General features: G+C 42.7%; 1 protein-coding gene across 25 annotated transcripts in view; it reads right to left on the bottom strand.

Moving 5' to 3' along the window:
- Positions 1 to 22,694, bottom strand: part of PHACTR1 (phosphatase and actin regulator 1) — a 420,672-nt gene that overhangs the window by 78,102 nt on the left and 319,876 nt on the right. For 17 of the 25 annotated variants that reach the window (XR_256655.5, XR_256654.5, XR_010598753.1 and 14 more), the window contains 2 exons: positions 14,735 to 14,899; positions 12,132 to 12,338 (listed from right to left, as the gene is read on the bottom strand). Coding sequence is in view for 13 of the 25 variants with exons in the window: in XM_005305201.5 (XP_005305258.2) it covers positions 12,132 to 12,338; positions 14,735 to 14,899 (372 nt within the window). In the remaining 12 variants the exon portion in view is untranslated. The remainder of the gene's footprint in view (positions 1 to 12,131; positions 12,339 to 14,734; positions 14,900 to 22,694) is intronic. The other 8 variants (XR_010598756.1, XR_010598761.1, XR_010598762.1 and 5 more) reach the window with 1 other exon arrangement.

Here is a 22,694-nt window from a genome sequence, read left to right as displayed (position 1 = left end):
AAACAACAATAGTCCATGTAATCACAAGATCTATGTAAGGTTTCAGAGTAGCAGCCGTAGTGCTTTTCATCTTCAAAGCACTTTCTACCAGGGACTAACCCTGACAACATCCCTGTGAGCTCTGTGTTATTATCCCCCATTTAATGAGTAACCTGAGGTAAAATGACCAGGCGCCCAAAGTCACAGAATGAATCATTATCACCACAGTGGGGATTAAAACTCAGGAATTTCTGGCTCCCACTGCTACAGTCTGACTACTGCACATCACAGCTCACATTTTTGTGGACCTGCAGAACATTTGGTGCAGCAGAATTATGCTAATGAAAAAAAAAAATCATGAATGAGGTATAAGGATAATCCAGCAAAAATGAAGGGAAATGGTAGGATTAATTTATTCTTTTATAAAACACCTGGCAAACAAACTTTGTGCTGGATTCCCATGCTGTGGATTTTAACCCATGGGGGAAAAATTACTGTTGACTTCCATGGGAACTGGATAAGGCCTCAGAGGTGCATGTAATGGAGACATCTACAAGCAGATGGAATTTCAATGCATTGGCTACCTGAGCTGGGCAGGGGGAAGGAGACGGGCTGGGTTGCATTATGAAAATTTCTAAAAGGCCAGAGAGCCAATGCGAGGAGCTGGAGATTTGAGAATGAGGAAAGCCATGGAGAAGTAGCCACTTGGGGTTGGGGGATAAGAGAAGATGGGAGTTTATATTATGGACTGATGTTGTTTGAACTTATAGGGAAGGAGGGAGCTAGAAAGGCCTCCTGAGGTTGGAAGAGGGAGTGACCTCAATGAACCCTTTCAAACCTGGCAAACCTCTGGCATTTGGGTTCTGTAAAGGAGTTCTGGCAGCATAACATATTTAGCCTCTCTGATCTGAGTTCATGCACCTTACTAAAATACAATGAAGAGATAAAAGTGCCAACAGCTTCTTGGGACTTGACAAAGCCCAGCAGATAAGCTGCTGCTGCTGAGGTTTCAAAGGCCATCACATGTTTGTGAGCTGCACCACAGTTTTTAAAAGCACTTCTATAAATTTTCATGTTTGCACTAGCTATCCATAATTTCTGGCCTGGGTATTTATTTGTCAGCAGTGGGGCCAAACCTACTAGCTAGAGTTCAGATGGCTCCCAGGGCAACACTTCTCCAGAAAGATGAAACTGAAAAAAGACACTAAGCTAGAAGATGACAGGGACCAAATTCAAGTCTGACATTACTATTTATTATTAGAGTAGCTCTACAATAGCACCTAAAAGTCCCAGTTGAGGTTGGGACCTTATTGTGCTAGGCATTGAACATGCGTGTTGTAAGAGACAGACCCTGTCCCAACGAACGTACAATCTAAACAGCCAGCCAGGACAGAATCCAAATCTTTTGACTCTCATCCAGCATGTCCTATCCACTAGACTATACTCTCTTCACTAAAGTCAATGCCTGTTGCACCCCCTTATGCAGAGCCAAATACGGCCCTTGGATTTGCCAGCAAACATGAAACTCCCCTCTGCCATTCCCTACACTCTTCTAAAGCGGACCGGTTTCCACGTTTTGCAATTCGAATTTTTATGGGTTTTTTTACCCAAACACAGAACAGACTGAGCTGTCATGTCTCTTATACACATACATGCACAGTAGCTATGTTTTATCTTTGTACCCTATATACTGTCTTCAAGAAAATTTAAGAGACAATAAAGAGTAAATTGAATGAAACCCTGAGAATAAGGCTCCTCTGCAATGTGTTGTAACAAAACATTTTTATACATTATTTCTCCAGGATACCTTCTACTAAAAGATGAGCCTGAGCTACAAAGCTGGGATCCAGATCTGCACTTCCCTAAACTTCTGCAGTAGCCAGATCTGGATGTTTGGTTTGGTTCAATCTCTGTTGTACTTCAAGGAACAGCTTTAGTTCACAGAGGTGGTGGTATTCTGGAAGGGAATGCTGTCCTAGTACCAGACCTTCGCTCTGTGTATGAAGTAGAGGAGACATCCACAATGGAGGGCTCAAAGTGGTACCATCCACCGGAGCTGCTCACTCATGCTCCTGGCTGAAGAAAAGCTGGAAGGGACCATTGAATTTGCAACTTCCTGTGTTTCTGAAGTACTAAAAAAGCTGATTTGCTGTTGGGAGCCAGTGGAATTTGTGAGGTTGATTGAGGCACAAAATAGATAGAAATGCTTCAATTTTTAAAAAAAAGCATTAAAATGAAAAGGATATTTTTCTTTTTAAATGAAAATATGCCCCTCCTAGGTTTGGAGCCCCAAAACTGTTGCTTTGGGGGACTGTAGCTTGGGGTTAGCGTATGAGAACTAGAACGTGAAATTCACTAGTTTATTTTCATTGGTCAGCGAAAGGCAAAAAAGCATAAAGAGTGAGTGAGATTTGTAAAATCAGTCTAAATTCTCTAAAATATTATTCATAACACAGGTAAGGACATTTGTTTAAACATATGGGGCTAGAGTACATTAGCATATCTTCCTTGACTTCAGAAATGGAGGGATGCTAATTTACACCAGCTAAGGATTTGGCCCATGATTTTTCACCTCGTGTCCACACAGCTCTGAAAGATAGTCATGAAAATCTACCAGCACAGAAACAAAATGTACTTGTCTGCCCTTTACCGTAATAACTTTTGTCTATCAATGAAAATTACTCAAAAGGAGAATTAGTACAACAGAAAGGAACATTAGAGCCGTTCACTTGGTGACAATGGGCATTATCCTGAAAATGTGACTAAGCTGTCAGTTCAGTGGCGGTTCTGAATGAGTAAGGTTCTCAGAAGATGGTCCAAACTTATGAGCAAATTTCCCCTCTCCAAACAAACCAGTGGAAACTTCATGGTCTGCAGGGGATCTCATCTAGTGTAAACGAGAGGAAAATTTGACCTGTGTGTGAAAGAGGTTATAATTGATATATTAGATTGGGACAATCATATTCTATAGTTTTTTTCAACTCCACTGTTTTTTTCCATGAGGCATATGGACAGCACATGGGGAGACGTACAGCCCCTAGAAGGGAATATCCATCATATGTATACAAGACTAGGTGAATAACAAGCAGAGAAGGGGAAAGAATGAACAAAAAAAGAAATCAATGCTATAAGTCCTCACAGTGGAATGTTACTGCAGTTTTAAATCTTTGCACAAAGCACTGAAATGACAGGATAGTAGCAAAGAGGCCTGGAGATTAATCTTTTCTGGCTGAGGACCCTTGTATCCACTATTACGTATAATGGGGCTAGTTCTGAAAGATGCTGAACAAGCTCAACTTCCCCTGGCACTAATGGGCGTTGAGGTTGTTCAGCATTTTGCTTGATCAGGTCCTAGTTCTGCTGGATTTAATGCAAATAATGCTAGAAAATTAAACCTTATCACGGTTTATGACAATATACTATAATTATATACAAATATATAACTAGAAGATAACATTTGCTACACCAGACTAGGGCACTGATCCATGAGGAAGGCAGCCCCTTCCTCTTCTCCACAATGTACCTGGCCAAGTGACCATCCTGTACATGGGAGGAAAAATTCCTTCTGACTCCTATGGTGACCAGTTGATGCCCCAAAGCACGAGTTTTTATTACCCTTGTTGAAGTACATACAACTAAAAATGTAACTACTTGTTATGAGTATCCAGTTCCCTTTTAAATTCTATTCCAGTGGCTAACTGTGACCTATTGTAGTAGTGAATTCTATAGTCTGTAAAAGTCTGCATGTATTTAGGAGGCAGTGTTGCCCAGTGGGCAGGACCCTGAAATGGGATTCAGGAAATCTGAGTTATATTCCTGGCACTGTCATTAATTCACTGTATGAATTTGGGCAAATCAGGCTACGTCTTCACTACCCGCCTGAATTGGCGGGTAGAACTTGATCTCTCGGGGATCGAATTATCGCATCTCATCGGTAGCCAGCGCAGGTAGGAGTAAGCGCCGTCGACGGGGGAGCCACGGCAGTCGATTTGCCACCGTCCTCACAGTGGGGTAAGTCGGCTCAGATACATCAAATTCAGCTACGCTATTCGCATAGCTGAATTTGCGTATCTTAAATCAATCCCCCCCCAGTGAAGACGTAGCCTCATTTGACTTCTCTATCCCTAGTTCCCAGATCCTCTAAGGCTATGACTACACTTACAGAGGTGTGTAGAATACATATAGTGCATACAAGCCTAGCATGGGTATACATAGCAGTCAGGGCTGGCTCTAGGTTTTTTGCCACCCCAAGCAAAAAAATGTTTGGCTGTCCCCCACCCCAGCCCTGGGCTCTCACTCCCGCCCCCTGCACCCACTGCCGCCCCAACCCTGGGCTCTCTCTCCCCCCACACACCCACATCCCCTGCCGCCCCAGCCCTGGGCTCTCTCTCCCCCCCCACCCCACCCACACCCCCTGCCGCCCCAGCTCTGGGCTTTTCCTCTCACCCCACCCCACCCACACCTCCTGCTGCCCCAGTGCTGGGCTCTCCCCCCTACCCACACCCCCTGCTGCCCCAGCCCTGGGTTCCCCCCTAGTAGTGCTGACTCCACCCGCTCCCCCCTTGCCTCCAGCCGGTCCGGCGCTGGAAGGGTCGGGGTAAGCAGCGGGGCTCCTGGGCCGCGCCTCAGCCCAGGGTCCCTCCAGCCAGGGATCCTGCCTCAGGACTGGCCGGGACCCGGGAGGGCAGAGCCGGGGGAATGAGGGGCAGAGCCGGTAGGGGGCTGAGGAGCCGGGGCAGGGTAGCCCCAGAGGGAGCGGAGCCCTGGAGAGCGGGACGTGGGCCCCGCACAGCAGCACCCCGCCCTCTATGGCCCCACTGCTGCTGCTTCTGGCCGCCCTGCTGCAGTCCCTGGGTGGCTTGGGCCACTTCGCTCAGCCCCGGCTGTGGCGCTGGGGCGGGGCCTGCCCTGCGGCACCTAGAGGCAGCTCTGTGTGCCCCACGGGGCGGCCCCCAGTCCCAGTGTTCCCTGTTCGGAGTCTGCCCGGTCCCGCCACAAGGTGAGGGCGCTGCTCCCCCGTGGCGCGAACCGCAGTGGCCCCAGGGCACCCCCGTGCACGACGCGCTGCTGCTGCCAGGGCCCGCTCTAGGCTTTTGCCGCCCGAAGCGGAAAAAAAAAAAAAAAAAAAGGGCGGAATGTCGCCCCTGAAAATGTACCGCCCCAAGCAGGCGCTTGGTTTGCTTGTGCCTAGAGCCGGCCCTGATAGCAGTGTAGACAGTGAGGTGCTGCTTAGATGAGTAAAGACATGCCAGAACCTTAGAGTACACATTCTACATGGCTCTCTACTCACCCAAGCAGTGCCTTCCACATCTACACTGCTACTTTTAACAATGTAGTGTCCCACTGCCGCCCTGCTGCCTTGAACTCTTTCCCCACTGCAGGGAAAGGCTCTGGCCGCTCCCTTCAGTGTGGGAAGGCTCCAGCAATGGGGAGCTGCTGGAGCTTTTCCCCACTATCCCCCTCCCACCAGAGCCTTTCCCTGCTGCATGTAGCTACTCACCTCAATGTGGACACAGCCTTTGTACTGTACATGCCACTGCCAGTGTAGGCAAGGCCTAAGAGGAAATGATCCAAAAGCCTATTGAAAATAATGGCAGTCTTTCCACTGACTTCAGTGGGCTTTGATCAGGTCCATAATGAAGGGTCAAATTCTGTTCTCAGATACGTGCATGCTGTGTTGGACATGGAGCTGCTATGTCATAATTTTATGAATGCTGTATGTAAGCTAGTTATTGAGAGAGACTGTATAACCGTATTAGTTAGTGGAATGCTTGTTATAGATCCATACTGCTTTAATTCCATGGGGACTGTCACCAAGACAACAAAGGTCTTGGATTATTTGCAGGAAGCTTAAACCCACGTGGAAAATGGATAGACACCAGGTAAGCAAGATACGTGTATAATCTGTTTACCATTTTAAGATTTTTTTCTCTGAAGTCCTTTGGTTGAAAATAAACAACACTCAGCTTTAAGAAGGCTGGCTGATCTCTGGATGCCACTGAGACATAGCTCCCAAGGACCAGAATTGCAGGTACTGAGGCTAAAGTGAGCTTGTTGAGGCAATCACATTTAGTTCCAGGGGACGGCAAACCAAAGACTGGCCTAAGAGTGGGAGAAGCATGTGATTCCACCTAACAAGAGGTGACAAGTCAAGGCCTGTTGAGAGGGAGTACACTCAAAAAGCCCCAGAGGGGTCAGAGATGCAGTTAGCCCAATAATTGTGAGACAAGTATTGCCTATTGACTGCAGTGGGCATAGCACATGCGCATCTTAGGCCAATTTTGGCTCCCACATCTTTTGCTGTTCTTCTGCACAACGTGTACAGCAAAGAGAGGGGAAGGACTTGGGAGGGCACGCAGAGGGTGTGCACGTCCTGAATGCCACAAAGCCCAGCTTTGCAGGGACTCTCTGCGTAGTCTCACAGCAGGCATTAAGGGCAGGGCCAGGCATTCTGCTGTTACTTTGATCAATTGGCTATTGCTCTCCAGATAGCAGAAGTCATAGGACCTGTGGAAGCAATTACAATCCCAGGGTCCAGCCCACTGCCATTCTGCAGACTGGGAGAAATGATCCATTCACTCTGTTCCTGTGCTGCTGTATCCGCCTCAAGAGCGCAGCATGGGTACTCAGAGTGTGCACTGGGGAGAGAATTTACCTCAAACTGAATAAGCCATGTGGATACTGGTGTAGAAAGCAGGAGGAGGTATGACAGAGCAGAGGGCTCACGCCTACTGCAATGGGCTCATCTACAGAGGAGCCACCCCAGTCATGAGCATCGGCCTGCTAAACCAAGGGTTGTGAGTTCAATCCTTGAGGGGGCCATTTAGGGATCTGGGGCAAAAATCTGTCTGGGGATTAGTCCTGCTTTAAGCAGGGGGTTGGACTAGATGACCTCCTGAGGTCCCTTCCAACCCTGATAGTCTATGATTCTATGTAAATGCTGGATTAGAACATACTGCAGGCTGTGGAGATTAGCTGACAGGTAAATTTGTAGTTCTAAATAGTTTTTTAATGTTGTAACCAGCAACCAACTATGTTTCAAGAGGCCTTACATCCATTGTTCTGGAATTCCATCCTGGCAGGTCCACATTATCAGTAGTTATTTTTATGGGCTTACAACACTTCCTTCCCTGTTAAATGCTCACTTCTAACCATGGCTAGTTGCTCTATATTTGAATTATCGCTGTTATTCTGCCAGCCGATAGTTTGAATCTTACTGTATATAGGCATAACTAGATTGTGTGTTCTTAGAACTAAAAACGGGACAAACTTTCATTCCCGGCACTGGGAGGAGGAACAACTGACAAGATGCTAAAAGGATTTTTAAAAGCTCTAATGTGATTGTTGAATTAAAGGGCCAGACTCTGTTCAAAGTTACCCCAAATGTAAAACTGAAGTAATCTCACTGACTCTGGATTTACACAGGTGTAACAGTTATGCCCCAAATGTTTTCCTCATAGATTTTTTTAGAGAATTTCATAGATAACTGGCAGTTCATTCTTTTGATCTGAATGTGGCTGGGTTAATCCCAGAAAAGCTCAAGTTTGGTACTGAGAAGTAATGGATTAACGGACAATGAGACGAAGGGGCACTGTGATACTGGGAGCATTGCTTTTCAAAGAAGATATACAACCAATGTCCTGGCCTCTTCTGGTCATTAAAGATCTCCTGGCAATTAATCCCAAGGCCCCAGACAAATTCAGTCTCAGATGGTTATTTAAATTCCCCCCACAATTTCAACCAGATGTGGTATTTTGCAATTCTTGCCCAGAATGGTTGTGTAACGCTGCTATACACTGTTATCTTCCACCCCAGAGATATCTGCCTTTTGGGGGGGGGGGGGGGGATGATTCTTGTGTAAAGTTGGTATATCAGAGCGTTAGGACTCTGGTGGATGAAAGGGGCTTTATCAATGAAGGATGGCTTATTATTAATGATCATTATTTAACAATTGGCAGAAGGATCATTGTAAAATAATTGGCCAGTGACGAATGCTGAGTGGTGAAATTGTTTTGAAACAATAACAAGACATGTTCTCTTCCTAGGGCTGACTGCTTTGTACTATGTAGAGATGGATCTTGATGATTACAGCGCAAATGCTGCTTTTTCCTGCTCAGATTATGAGCATGCAAGACAGAGAATGGGCAACAGAAAGAGCTGCTCAGGGGAATCCAACACCCTTCACATACTGTAGAGAAGTTCTCTCTGGCTGCTCCTTCCATAAAAGCAAGATGGATGGTTTTGGGGTGGATGGGGCAGGAACATGGGTCTGTGAACTACAAAGATGTGAAGCCCCCTACCAGTAAAAGACTCCAGAGGAGGCAGTCTCACTCCCAGCCTGCTCTGGTTTCTCTTCGATTCAGGTTCTTATATCCTCCTCGTCTCCACAGTACCCGAGAACCTACTAGAACAGCTCTAAGCTATGTGATTAGAAATTGCCACATGTGATTCTCTTTCTCCCTTTTCACTCCCACAGTAAAACAGAGGGTTTCTTTCTTTTTCCAATTTTAATTGCATTTATTTTTCTTTACTTTATACCTGCTCTGCTATGAGTTTGACCTTGCCCTCAGTAACAAATAGTCTTGCACTTGAACAGAAAGTGGTGATGTGTGAGATGGATCCTAGATCCTGTTGGAGGGGAGGATTCGGTCTCCCAAGTCCTGCCTGATCTGCACAAGGTCCCTTGTACATATCCCTTTAGTCATTCTTCATGCAGGTGATGAGGATTTGGCCCAGAGTTTCCTGACAAGAAGATGGTCTGATTTTTAAGTCACTGAACCATCACACTATTTGAGGTATTTATCTGTTTTTTTTTTCTCTGCTGACCAGGCCTGTGGAGATTTTGTAATTATATATTCTCAGGTATTCTTGTATTTGATTTAATAAACAAAACAAGATAAAAGATCAGAAGCATTTCTGCAAGCTCCACATCAGCACTATACCTGAAATGAAACTCATTCCAAGACCACGTTTCCTCTCATATCCTTCTTGAACAGATCGACCAGACCATTAACTACTGTCACTCTCTATTAGTCATGCTTGGTGTGTCTTAATTTGTCCTTCACTCGCCTCACAAAATCCTCAATAGAAAAACAAACACTGAAAGTGCAATGAAAACCTGAAAAATCTTCATTTGGAGCGCCAGAAGTCTGACTTTATTAATTCTCTCACACACAAACTAAGGATGTCTCTGGAGTAATTAGTAAAAGAATAGGGTTAATTTAGCTTTCTCGTGATGAGGGTGATTCATTAAGACACTGCTCATTTTCAGGGATTATGCAAGTCTACTATAATCTGAAAGGGTAGCATAAGGCATATAGAAATATATGTCCCTAGACCCTCCCAGTAAGAAAAAGTCAAACCTATTGGTCTGAGATGTTAATGTTTATAAGGGTATATATGGGTGAAGCTGTCAGCTCTACCAAGAGGCAACTAACAGCTAAACTAGGGCCTTGTGACTAATTCTGAAATTGTACCCCCTCTCCCACAGGGACGTGTGTGTGTGTGTGTGTGTGTGTGAGAATCTTGTCTATGTGTGAGAGTGTATGTCATCATGTCTACATGCAAGTGAGTGTGTGTCTGAGTGGGAGAGAATGAGCTGAGCAATCACCCTAATTAGGCAACCATCTGTCTTTATAGCCCCAGAAGTACAGAGTACAATTCTGCTTCACCTTTATTGGAGGGTCATCTCTGTTAAACAACTGACACATGCTGATCCCTTCAGTGGTTACTTAAGACAGATTTCAGTCTATATAAAAATTTGATTTACAAAATACACAGAAGCAGACATCAATCTCCATCCATCGTTTGTTTTTTCGTCTAACTTAAAGAGCAGGGTAGTCTCTCTCTCCCCCCTCATGTTTCTGTACAATGCACAGTTAGCAGAAGATGTTTTCCTTTATGTTAGTTTCTTAATTGCGTCTTCATTTGTGAGCAATAACTCATGGGGTAAACCGAATTACAAGAATGGATGGGAAACAAATTCAGAGCTGGTGCAAGCAGCTGTAGCCCCAAATGAAGTAATGGTGCCTGCTTTTGCCCCTTTGGTTTGCAGTTTTAGGCAAAAAATAAATCAATGTAGAGTTGATTGTGGCAGGTGGCAAAAGTGAAGAAATCCCATATAAATTTCAGATAAAAGTGAACAAAAGTAAATAAAGCACAAATCAGTTTGGCCCTCTAGATATAACGCTATGTAGAAATAGGTGAGAAAAGCAATATATGCTCTTTCGTAAAGATTCTTTTATTTTATAATAGTCAAAATAAAACAAAATGATCTGGCAAAAAAATTGTAACACGTAGCATTGTATAAACAGGAAGTGATCATCCTCACCACACCACTCTGAGGCAGGGAAGTATTAATATCAGAGGGGTAGCTGAGGGGAAAAGGCTGCAATCTGCCCAAGTTACCTAGGGAGTTACTATCAGAACTGGTTTAAAATCCAGGAGTTCATAGCCTCCTAACCTGTGCTGCTCTCTCTGAAAGCAACAGGAATTGTGCACACACACATCTCAAAAGGTACAGACATGTATTTTAGGAATATTTAAATGTTTCATGGTCCTTGTGTGTATGCGCCTGTAATATTTCTCTACAGCAGTGGTCTGATGGTAGTCCAGGGAGGGTTGACTGGTCACATACAGCTGACTGTTCCTCCTTGCTTCTAATAGCTTTTACAGATAATGGGCTCTTAATTGCAAAGAAGAGCCTTGATGCATGTAGAAGCAGCTGGAAACCAGGCAGGGGAGACTGCATACTCTGCCTCCATTGCAGTCTCTAACACATCAGGAAGGGAAACTGGAGCATCCTTCAGGGACTGGAGCAGGAACAGAGCAATTGGGGAATTGGAGTTGTCAATCACCACTAGCATCCACCAGTGGGAAGCCATGGAGAAAGGGACTGGGTAGCCAGTGATCATGAGCAAGGAACCAGAGGGCTGAGTAATTGGGAAAGAAGGGGACTGAGCTTGATATGTTTGTTGGGGGGGTGGTATGATGAGACTGCCTCTAAGGCACGTAGCTGAGTTGCGACTGCCAGCAGCAAATATCTCCAACGGCTGGTGATAGGACAGTGGATGGGGAGGGCTCCGAGTTACTACAGAGAATTATTTCCCAGTTGTCCAGAAAGTTGGTGGATCTTGCCCACATGCTCAGGGTCTAACTGAATGCTATATTTGGAGTCAGGTCAGATTGGCAGAGACCCTGGAGGTTTTTCGCCTTCCTCTGAAGCATGGGGCATGAGTCACTTGCAGGTTTAAACTAGTGTAAATGGTGGATTCTCTGTAACATGAAGTCTTTAAATCATGATTTGAGGACTTCAGTAACTCAGCCAAAGGCTATGGGTCTATTACAGGAGTGGGTGAGTGAGGTTCTGTGGCCCGCAATGTGCAGAAGGTCAGATTAAATGATCATGACGTTCCCTTCTGGCCTTAGAGTCTACAGACGCTCCCCGACTTACGCAAGCATTCCGTTCTGGAACGCCTTGCGTCACTCAAATTTTGCGTAAGTCGGAAACGTATACCCGACCATTAAGCAAAAACCAACCAACCAAACAAAAAATCTATTTCTAGCTTATGGAACTTTTTCTGTAAGTGCGGATTTGCGCAAGTCGGGTTTGCGTAACTTGGGGGGCGTCTGTATGAGTCTAAGGGAAGCATGTGCAGAGGAATGGAGGGAAAAAGTGGGGAGAACAGCACTCATGGAAGCTGGAGGAGATGTAACAAAGAGCAAAGGGAGAGAATCTGATTAATTTACCCCCCAAAAAAGAACAAAGGGCTTATCTTATGAAACATGATTCAAGATACGAAAGTACTTTCCTATCATTATTTTTCTATCCAAGTCACTGCTGTATTTGCTCAGGTGAGGTTGCATGTTGGTGATCAAGGTCATGATTAGGAGGCTGGGAGGAGTGGCAGTCTGTGTGACTGTAGATGAGACGGAGGTATCCATCTCTATTAAGATGTCATCCACCTATGAAATAGCTTGAGAGCCCCTGCCCTGCTGTATCAGTACAGCCATGACACACACACAATATCGATACACATGCAAACATTAACACAGCAGCTTTACCAAAGAAATACATTGAGACTCTCAGTACAGGAGTGGACTGTTCCTTTAAGGGAAGTAGTGGTGCAGAGCATTCAGGAACACCTACTTACCAGTTAAGTGGTTGGCAATCCTGGCAATGGGTTTAGGAGGCAGGGCAGGGGGCTGTTTGAGGAGGGACAGCTGTTTCACTGGGGTGTCCTCATGGTCTCCAGGGAAAGCAGCAGATTTTTTGGGGGGAAGTAGCAGGACTGGTTTAGCTGAAGGATCTTGGGACAGGAGGACTCCAGACTCACTGGATCTGGGGCTCTCTTCAGACACTGGAGGACACAACCACATCATAGACGCAACAACGTTACAAGCAGAGTGGCAGCAGGTACAGTAATAGTAAGAGAAGAAAAACAGCACAGAGATGCAGATTAAAAACGTAACTAATAGATTGTGCTCAAACATCGTAAAAACACAAAGAGAGAGAGAGAGAGAGAAAGAAAGAAAGAGAGACATACATACACCCCCCTACACACACACCTACACCACAGGCCAATTTCAGCACTGGGTCATTCTCCATTAAAAGCAATGGAGCATCTCTCACTGACACCAGAGTTGAATTTAGTCCCACACACCTTTAACACAATCAAGAGCCTTGAAATGTCAAACCCCAGATGGGTAACAATACACAATCAATAAACAAGTAGCTAGTCGACAGGTTTATGTGTCCACACAATGGCATCCTGCCCATCTCTCTGGCAGGGTCCATTATATTTTCAAAAGACCACACAGTTGTGCAGGATCATGGATATGCAGTTATACCAATTACACATGCCTTTTCATTCTTCCTCTTTGGAGCAATGTGCAATAGTTGCCACACAGCTGGTGAAAGGCACATTTTGTGCCACATGCCTCAAAAATGCTTTCTGAAGTCTGCTGTAGAACTGAGCGGTACAGCTGAAAAGCAACACCAGAGTCAATCATCTTGGTTCTTAAGAATGTTATTTTCTTATGTAGCAGTTTCTTCTCTGAAGTTATGCCTTTCACAGTGGGGCTGAATTTCGCTCATTACTATTTGAATGGTATTGTGGTTTCCATCCAATTCCCTCTCTCTCTCAAAATAACAGACATGGAAATTGTTATGTTGTTGCTGTTGTACAGTATAATTGAACGGCTTTTTCTTCAACAGGTGCAAGGCCTAACTGATCCACATCTCCGCAGCCCAGGTATGAAGACTGTGACCCCTTTCTAGTCAAACTGCGATTTGAGAGGCATTCCACTGAAACCAAAGGCGTTACTTCTGATTCAATCAGATGCAGCTCAAGTGGACTGTTGTTTCTCACCAGAGACACCCCACTTAACTTTCTCAAGGACAACAAAAGCAGAAGTTGAACACTAAAGCCGGTGCTCTTCAACAGGAGGTTTTGGCTGGCCATCCTGAAGCTGTGAAAGGGGTCGCTACCAGTGGCCTCTTTAGAATGGTCAGGTTTTAGATTCCCAAAGTCAGAACTTCATTACATAAGGTTCTCTATTTGAGCTGGTGAATGGATGGGTCTAGGCATCTGCACCAGGGACAGGTGGATCAAGTCAGATAAAATAAGAAGTTAAATTAACTTTGGTTCAAGACTTAAACCGAACCTTTCTGATGTTAGTACAAATAATAATATGGTTGCTTCCCTCCAACCCCCCATATTTTCATGCCTGTGCCTCTTCAGGACCAGCAGCACATGTGCTGAAATACTACGAGAAAAAGAGTTCAGACAGTTTGCTTAAGTACCTAGCTTTTTGGAGGTTGCGCCTCATCTAAACAGAAACTCCAAATCTTTTAAGAGATGCCCAAAGCTAATTCGAACATTGTCACTCCCTCATCCACAACTAGGTCTCACATTCCTTATGTCAAGATAGCTCTTTTGTCACTTGGTGACCCAATGGGTCTGAGTAGACTTTTCTGACCTATCAATTTACCCTAAAATCTGAAATCACAGCTCCTGTGCTGAGCTTTCCTTATTGAGCAGCTGCTCTTGAGGCACTAACCTTGTGAACTGGAAAGCAGAGGGTTACTTCTGAGCTATACAATGTCTAAACCTTGTCCATATGATAAATGGTCTGCCTTTTCTTTTATCTTAACTATGTTCTCATTCTGCTCTAGATGTGAGAATCCCTCAGAACTCCTTATCACAGCCCCCCTACATGTTAGAGCCTTGGCATTACCTACCAAGCTATTTGCTTTGTTACAACAGTGAAACATAAAACCCTCCGCTCTAAATCTGAGAGTACGCAAGACTTGCCAGGCTTCTGCTTTCATTACAAAATCTTCTTTCCAAATAGCAAAGAACACAGAATATCAATGAGAACATGAAATTAAATCTATACAGTTTCCAGACTTGAAATGTACAAAGATTTTACTTTGCATTCTTATTTATGCGTGTTACTCACTAGTAGTATATTTACAGAAAGACGGTAACCCCAGTCTATAGTCCTGCATACAGACAGGACCAAGTTACAAAGTTGGACCTGAATCCAAACTTTCCCCAAGTTCTGAAGTGTTTGGATCTGAGGTTCTGGTTCTGGCTTATATCTACTCCTGTATGTCAAGAGAACTCCTGTGTGTTAAACATTAAGTATCAAAGACCAAAAACCATCAGAAGCCAATTTAAAAAAGCTTTAAAGAGCATAATGTTGAAAAAATTCTATATTTTGTATCTTAGAATGAAAATAGAAATGTTACCTGTCCCATCCATGATATCTGTGGTTGGGAGCACCTCATACGAACAGGGTTCCCCAGACGCGGAACCTGATTCCAGTTCTGCTAGGCCTGGTAGTGAAATCTGGCTGGAGCTCAGAGCCTGCCCATTCTCCAGTGATCCTTCATTTGGTATGGAAAGCTCCCCATCTGACAGCATTTGGAAGAAAGCACAATGATAATAGATCAAGAATAAGTAAGATATTACAAGAATTTAAATAAAACAGTGTCTGTAAAGAGACTGCCCTAAAGCTGTGGTTTCCTGTGGGTTATTCATGGCTCAAGTACCTAAATGGTGACTATACTTCCAACAGACACAGCACACATTCCATTTATTTAATATTTATTTAGGCATGGCCTATATTTACAGCAGCCTTATTTACATTCCCCAGAAATCTTTCTTAGTTTCTCCAGTGGAACAAACTCCTCCTTCACAATGTCATGGTGTTTGTATCACAGCGTTACAAGCTGGGTATGTTGCAATGGCAATTTTCTGCAATGTCAGGTTGAAATGTCTTGTTGCAACATAATGACATGCAATTTTGCAATTTAATGACATTTCACTCACTTCAAAAGTGGCTTCTAGATTTGGGAACATCCTGAAAAATGTTCTTGTTGGACATGGGATTATGGCAAGAAAATAATGATGATAATCAGAAATGAGGGCAAATGTGAATGATCCCCATTCCTTCTCTACCTTTATATGGTCCAAAAACCTATTTGTATTGCACCTCTGCCAAACCTGTGAAGCGGGGGAGGAGAATGTGCTTGAACTGATGCTATGAAGCTTTTGTATTAATTTTGTTTCCCCTCCACTTGTTTTTATGACATAGGAGACATATAAATAACATCACAGACATATATCCCTATTTCACACACCACTAAAACCATTAAAGCTCCCAGCACGACCAAGAGTTTAAGTAAAGTGATAGACTAACTTTTATGGCCAGTTGGTATAAAGCCTTAATATTGGCATGTAGCAAATTCTAGCTGGAAAATCCACCTATAAAATCCTTAAAAATCTCTCCTTTATCTACACCAATTTCTGTAGCAGCAATAGATTTCTTTTTCCCATCAAACACTAGCCAGGACTAAAAACATCAGGACAGGAGAGAGAGAGTTACTATTATTCTCAATGGTGTCAACTCTTGTGATTTGATTGCAAGTCTCATGATATTTGGTGTTTTTCCTAACCTCTCAGCTGTTGGAGGCATGAGCACCTCAGCTTTTATTAAAACAAATAAAAACAGTAAGGTTCTACCCCTTGTGGTTGTGGAAAAATGAAAGCCTGAAAACCTGATGTGATGGGTTCCTCCTGGGTGCCACCTGGAACTGGGGTTCTACTGAGCTCTCTGACCCACCAGCCTGGGCTCCCTCTTACACTGTACTGCTGGGACGAGCTGTAGACCGATGTACACAGGCAGGGACACACCCAGCTGCAGTTACATACAGGCACCAACGAGGCACTGCACGAACCAACAATAGAGAGGCTACAGCCAAGATAACCCCCCAGCTCCCCAGCCTAAGACCCCAGAGCTGTACCGTCCTGCTCTGATTGAAACCCCGACCAGCATGAATTCATTACCCAGTTTGCCTCTCCCTTAATGTGGAGAGGAATATGCAACAAACTTGTGTTAACCAAGATTTTTTCCCCAGACACTTCACCTAAAGGCACACTAGTTTAGATTAAAACATAAAACAAGTTTATTAACTACAAAAAGATAGATTTTAAGTGATAAGTGATAAACAGATCAAAGCAGATTACCTTGTAAATTAACAAAACTGCAAACTAAGCCTAAAATACTAGAAAGATGGGATATGAATTAGCAGTTTCTCACCCTGACTGACACAAGCAGGCTTGCAGATTCTCAAGGCACAAGCTGCACTTGCTTTGCAGCTTGGGCTCCCCACCCTCATTCCAAGTCCTTTTTTTTTTTTTTCTTCCAGAACTTCTCTCAGGTGTTGAGTTGTGGGGAGATGAAGAACCACGGATGATGTCTCTTCCTGCCTTATACAGCTTTTCCATATGGTGGAAACCCTTTTTTAAAAAAATTGGTTCCCAGACCAGTTTGTGGAAAAATACAGGTACCCAAAATGGAGTCCAGAGTCATGTGGTCTGGTCACATGCCCTTGCAGAGTCATAGCAGCCATTACTTACAGGCTGTCTGGAGCATTCTCAGGAAGGCTCACCAGGCAGGAGATTATGCCTTAGGAGAAGTTTTTGTTTTTCCTAATGGCCTATTACACTGAATAGACCCTTCACAACCAGCTGTCTAGGCTGGAAGCATTTTGCCTAGTGGGTGTTACCCAGGTGTAAGCACATTTGAAATACAGATACCTACTCAAAATTCATAACTTCAGATCCAAAAAGGATACATGCATACAAATAGGATAATCATATTCAGCAAATCATAACTTTTCCAATGACATCTTACTTGACTCATCTTGTGCAAATTGCATCATGTCATAATCATATCATAACCGTACCCCCATGATGCATATGGAGTGTAGTGTCACACATGACCCCAATGCACCCTAATGGTTCAGAAGCCAGAAGGCAAATAGAAAGAACCCAAACCTTATTATTTATTTAAATCATGATTTTTGGGGCCTGACTTATGATTTTTGAACACTTGGGGTTGGCACTGTTACATTCCAATTCCCCAAACAGAGATGTACATCACCAAAGTGAGAGGAATCATCTGACAAGTACATTCCCAGCTCAGAAGGCCAAGATGTGCATCTCAGTTTGGAAAGAGATGAAAAGCATAAAGTTCATTAATTCAGCCTCAGGACAATGGCAATTAATATGTCTGAAGGTAGATTAGCAGCAAAGAATTCAAAATCATATTTGTGACCTTTAAGACTCCTTTATGAACTATGAAGATGACCTTCTGCTTATTTTGAACCTTGGAATTATTAGGAATATCAGGATCTTGATTTCCTTGTTTTTGGTGGAGGATTTTTGGAGGACTAGCATGACATAGCATGAGAACGGGCATGGGACAGTGACATCACAATAAGCTGAAACCTGAACAGTAGTTTTCTCAGCATTTAGCTGAGTTAGAAAGGGGAGAGAATATTAATGAAACCTGTAGGTTTTAGTTAGTTGGTAACTCGGTGGCCTGATATTGATCTCACTTGCCCTGATTTTACACTGCTGTAATTCTGTTGACGGCAGCAGAGTTACTTCTGTTGATCTGAATACAGAGTCAGGGTTCTACTCTACCACTAGAGCTAAATTCAATTTTCTCAGCTCTTCCATGCAACTATTTCCAATTTGAAACACAGTATTTCAATATATATTCATTCATTTCATCTAGAGCTAAATTTAACCATATCTGGTAACAAAGTTTGTACTATGAAAATAGCAAAACTTGCTTGCTTGAGGAAAAATGATACACTGTAAAATAAATCTGGGCCCTAATCCTGAGGTGCTGAGTAGAGCTGGATAGTAAATATTTTCCCATCCTGGGACAGTTTTTGAGCCTTTGATATTTTTTCTTGTCCCAAATTGGGATGAAAAAATCAAAATCTCAATTTTTTTTCCAAACCGAGAATCTGAAAAATATTTGAATTGGGTCAGCCAAAATTTCTCATTTAGATTTCCATTTTAACCTTTATTTTTAGTACAAATAAGCTGAAATTTTGAAACAAAGACGTTTTCAACATTTTGTTCAATTGGGAGACTGTCGAAACCGACCCTTTCTAATGGGCATTTTCCATAGAAAAAAATGTTTCGTTGGATAATTCCCAACCAGCTCTACTAGAGCTAAGCACCCTCAGGTCCTACTGACTTCATGCTTTTAGCATGTCTCTGTAGGTGTTCAATGCCTACTAAGAGGCGGTATTAAAATTTACCATTTGAGGCATGTTTGAAAAAATATCAAGATGACAACACAAATACTTTTGCTTTTTAATTTTTTCCATAGCAGCAAAACACAAGAAGTCTTTTTGCTGGTGGTAAGATTTATTTATTTTGAACTCATCTTCATTTAAATTCTAAAACCCAATAATAGCCCTTTGGTGCTTGCATTGTGCTGTAGTCTTTTGACATTTAGGGAACATTGTTGAGCAGTATGCCCAAAATTTGATCTTGTTTAAGGCAGAGCAACATAAAAGGCTGCTAGTTAACAGCACAGGGAGAGATCAAAGGCTTGGATACAATGGTCATTTGTAGAGTTAAGAATATCCCAGCATGAATTAATCCTGGCTCACAGGCATGCTTGACAACCAGATATAAAAGTCAAATTATTTTTTTTAAACCGTATTGAAAGTTGCTCTGGATAAATGAAATACGAATGAAAAGAATCTAACTTCAGCATAGTTAGAATCTAGTAATCCAATTACAAAGTATAAAATGATTTAGTCCTGAAGAAGTACAAGTTTAGAGTTAATTCTGGCATAAAGATAATACACATCCTTGTTTCTCTGTGCATTTGCAAAATCCTTTGCAGTATTTGCATGGAGCATGTTGTTACATACTGCAGAATTACTTTCCCCAACATCACATGAGCTTTTGGAAATGCACATTGAATATAAATGAACTCTAGCTAAATGGGAATGAACAGAATAACTTACATTTATTCTACAGCAGGAGCACATGAGGGCTACTGTTCTCTACTAATTAGGAGGTATAGCACACCTACTAGTCATTTAAAACAAACAAACAAACAAACAAACAAACAAACAAACAAACAAACAAACAAACAAACAAACAAACAAACAAACAAACAAACAGCCAGCAGCTACGGCCATAGAGGCAACTATATAACATGGAAGATGCTACACTGACACTTTGATTCATCATAGCCTGTAAAAGTAACACCATGCGGCTGAAAATCTAAGTATGTAGAATAGATACTGGGAAGACATGGCCCCCTAAGCATGGTTTAATCCTCCTGAACTCCTCCACACTGCCCCTACCATCTCCACTTTTACGAAACTTTTGAAAACATACTTCTACTGAGCTACCTCTAGCAAAATCTTGTTGATTTTTATAGAAAAAACTCTTTTTGTTGTTTGCCTTCCTGGAACTCTGACTACCTGTCTGACTGTCTTTCTTTAGACTCTGAGTGCTGCAGGGCAGGGACCTTCTATGTTGGAGTGCTATCACTAACAAATAATGAAATAATAAAAATAATAATTCTCTATACTGGATTATTTAGATCTATATCAGTTTTCTCCTTGAAAATTTTCCTCCTCTCAGGTAATCTGTGTCTAGGCAAGGACACTCATTGGAGTATGGCTGGTTCTGAGGGGTGCAATACTGTTTAGGAAGCAGCCAGACTTATTTTTTCAGCGATGTGCTCTAAAGATTTCAATGTCACATTAAAAACAAAAGGAAACTAACTTCTTTCATTACTTCCCAGGGAATCACTCTTATTACTATTTTGGCAGACAGCAAAATCTATTATAAATAAATCTTGGCTACTGATTACAAATGAGTAATTAATAGAATTTCTAAGGTCAGAGCTCAATCCTTTTCTCAGACAGAAAAGTGCGATCTGCCATGTCTGTTGCAATATCATGTACTGTACTATACTCTGGAGAGCAAGAAATAAACTCTTAAATGTCTGAGATTGCTCTCTGGCCCATGATCGCTTTGTCTACTCATATTTATTAGGGATGAATAGGGCCCTTTGTTTTCAGTTTTTATTTTATTTAATTTTCCCCGGGAATTTATCAGTATTTATTACCACAAAAACAAAAACAGGTGAAAAATCAGTGCAAAAAAAACTACTAATAATTTTTCTGGGTAAATGTCGGGGTTTATTTTGGTGGAAAGACAGGGGGGAAAGTATTCAGTAGATTAAGGCTTTGAATTCTGTGCATCAATGTGGTTTGCTGAAGAACTAAAACAGAACTCAAAACACAATTCCACCTCTGAGTTTAAGAAAACAATATATCTCTAATCCCCAAATAAAACTTTTCATTTGAATAAACCATTTTCTGTGGTAGACTTAGAACTATTATCTTACAAATATTTACATTTAATAATTTGGCCACACCATCTGCAGCATATACACTCAGTTTCATCCTTTTCTCCGGTTTTTGTTTTTTTTAAACTTCTGAATACTTCCTTGGGTTCTGAAATGTATTGTGAGCTCAACACTCTAGCTGGCAGTGGTATATTGCAGATGACCAAGCTGTCCAGCTGATCACATTCCCTCCTCCTTGCTGCAGTACTGAGGCTCCCCCTTCCACCACACACAAACACAAAGCACAACCACTTGTCCTAGTAGGAGGTGGCACAGCACCTTCTCTCTGCAAGTTTCAGCAGGTTTCACACACTCAAGGTCTGTAAATCCTCAAGGCACTTTGGGCTACAAACAGAAATTTGGATCAATGTCCCTCATATTGTTAAAACCAGCAGGAAGACACTGAGTCTATAGAAGGTGGAGATAGCCACCACTTCTCTGATGAAGCCATTGTAACCACATCTCTTAAGCAATTGTTAGCCTCAAGTTCAATACATTCCTTGTCACTAACAATCTCACCTAGATTAACCTTGTCTACACTGTCACTTTACAGTGCTGAAACTTTCTCGCTCAGGGGTGTGAAAAAACACTCCCCTGAGTGCTGCAAGTTTCAGCGCTGTTAAGTGGCAGTGTAGACAGTCCCACAGCGCTGGCTGGTAGCTACTCCCCTTGTGGGGGGTGTGGTTTTTTTAACAGCGCTGGGAAAGCTCTCTCCCACAGCTGGTGCTGCGACCACACAGCCATGTTAAAGCGCTGCTATGGCAGCACTTTAATGTTGGTAGTGAAGACAAAAAAGGTATAAAAATACTATGAGAAAGGTTACTCTTGGGGCTGAAACCATGGAACAATGGACATTTTAAAAGATAAGCTGTAAAAATCATGAAAACAAGCTGTTTTCTATATGAAAACAAGAGAGGTGTGGATAAGCTCTTACATTTTGGATGCTTATCCGACCAGGAGCAAACATCAGAAATGTTTGAAATGTGCCTGTCAATAGAGTCAACTGGTCAGATTCACATGTGTTGACATAAATGGGTGCAAAACTTTCTTCTCTCTTCACAATCTGGCCCACTGTGCCCTCAAGCCAAGTCACCCAAGGGATGGCAAGTGTTGCTGCTCAGGATAGCAGCTTTAATTTAAACTAAACTCTTCACAGGAGACCCGCTGATGATGGCTGTTGAGGGAATGTGTTGCCATGACCACAATTACTCCATAGCCAGTGCAACCAAATCTTTGTAAGACAATCTGGCCCTTGGACTCTTAGGGACTGATCTTTACTGCCTTGTGAAGCAATTTATGACTGCACAGGGTGAGTGAAAAGTGGGTATAAAATTGTACCATGGGGGAATTCTGTTTGATAATGTTTTAAACTCACTACACAAGTTGCAAGGCAATGGGAATCAGGTCTGAGATGAGTGTGTGTCTGTGTGTCGTTGCAGACATCAGATAATCATTTTAAGATGTGTAACGATTGGTTTAGGGAAAAAATGAGTTCTTTTAAATGCTGCATTGCGGATAGAGGCTCTACTTTAAGACTCACAGCACTATCTGCCACAAACCATTTAGAGCAGCAGGAACCTAATCAAACATAGTTGTGTTGTTTTTTTTAAATATACAGTACTTGCAAACCCTGGCTTGTACTTTCATAGACTCAATCACAGAGCCCTAGAAATTGAAGATGAACAAAATCTATGAAGCTGCTTAGCCAACTCCTTGCCAATGCCTGTTCATTCCATGCAGTGTATTCTTGAGTGATTTTACTTGTAATGATTTAAGATACAGGGCCGTGTTGTGATGAACACCTTTCTTGTTCCATTAATGTTGCATCTGGAACATGGCACTGTGATGTACTGTGTCTTGTTAGATTTCACCTGCTAGATGACACTACTACATCATCAAAAAGATCACCAAGCACTCAATGGGACAGGAGGAGTAAGTCATCTTGAAAGGGCTGTGAGACAAAG

Source organism: Chrysemys picta, chromosome 2 (assembly GCF_011386835.1).
Source record: "Chrysemys picta bellii isolate R12L10 chromosome 2, ASM1138683v2, whole genome shotgun sequence".
NCBI classification, from domain to species: domain Eukaryota; kingdom Metazoa; phylum Chordata; order Testudines; family Emydidae; genus Chrysemys; species Chrysemys picta.
This window is presented reverse-complemented; position numbering and strand designations above follow the sequence as displayed.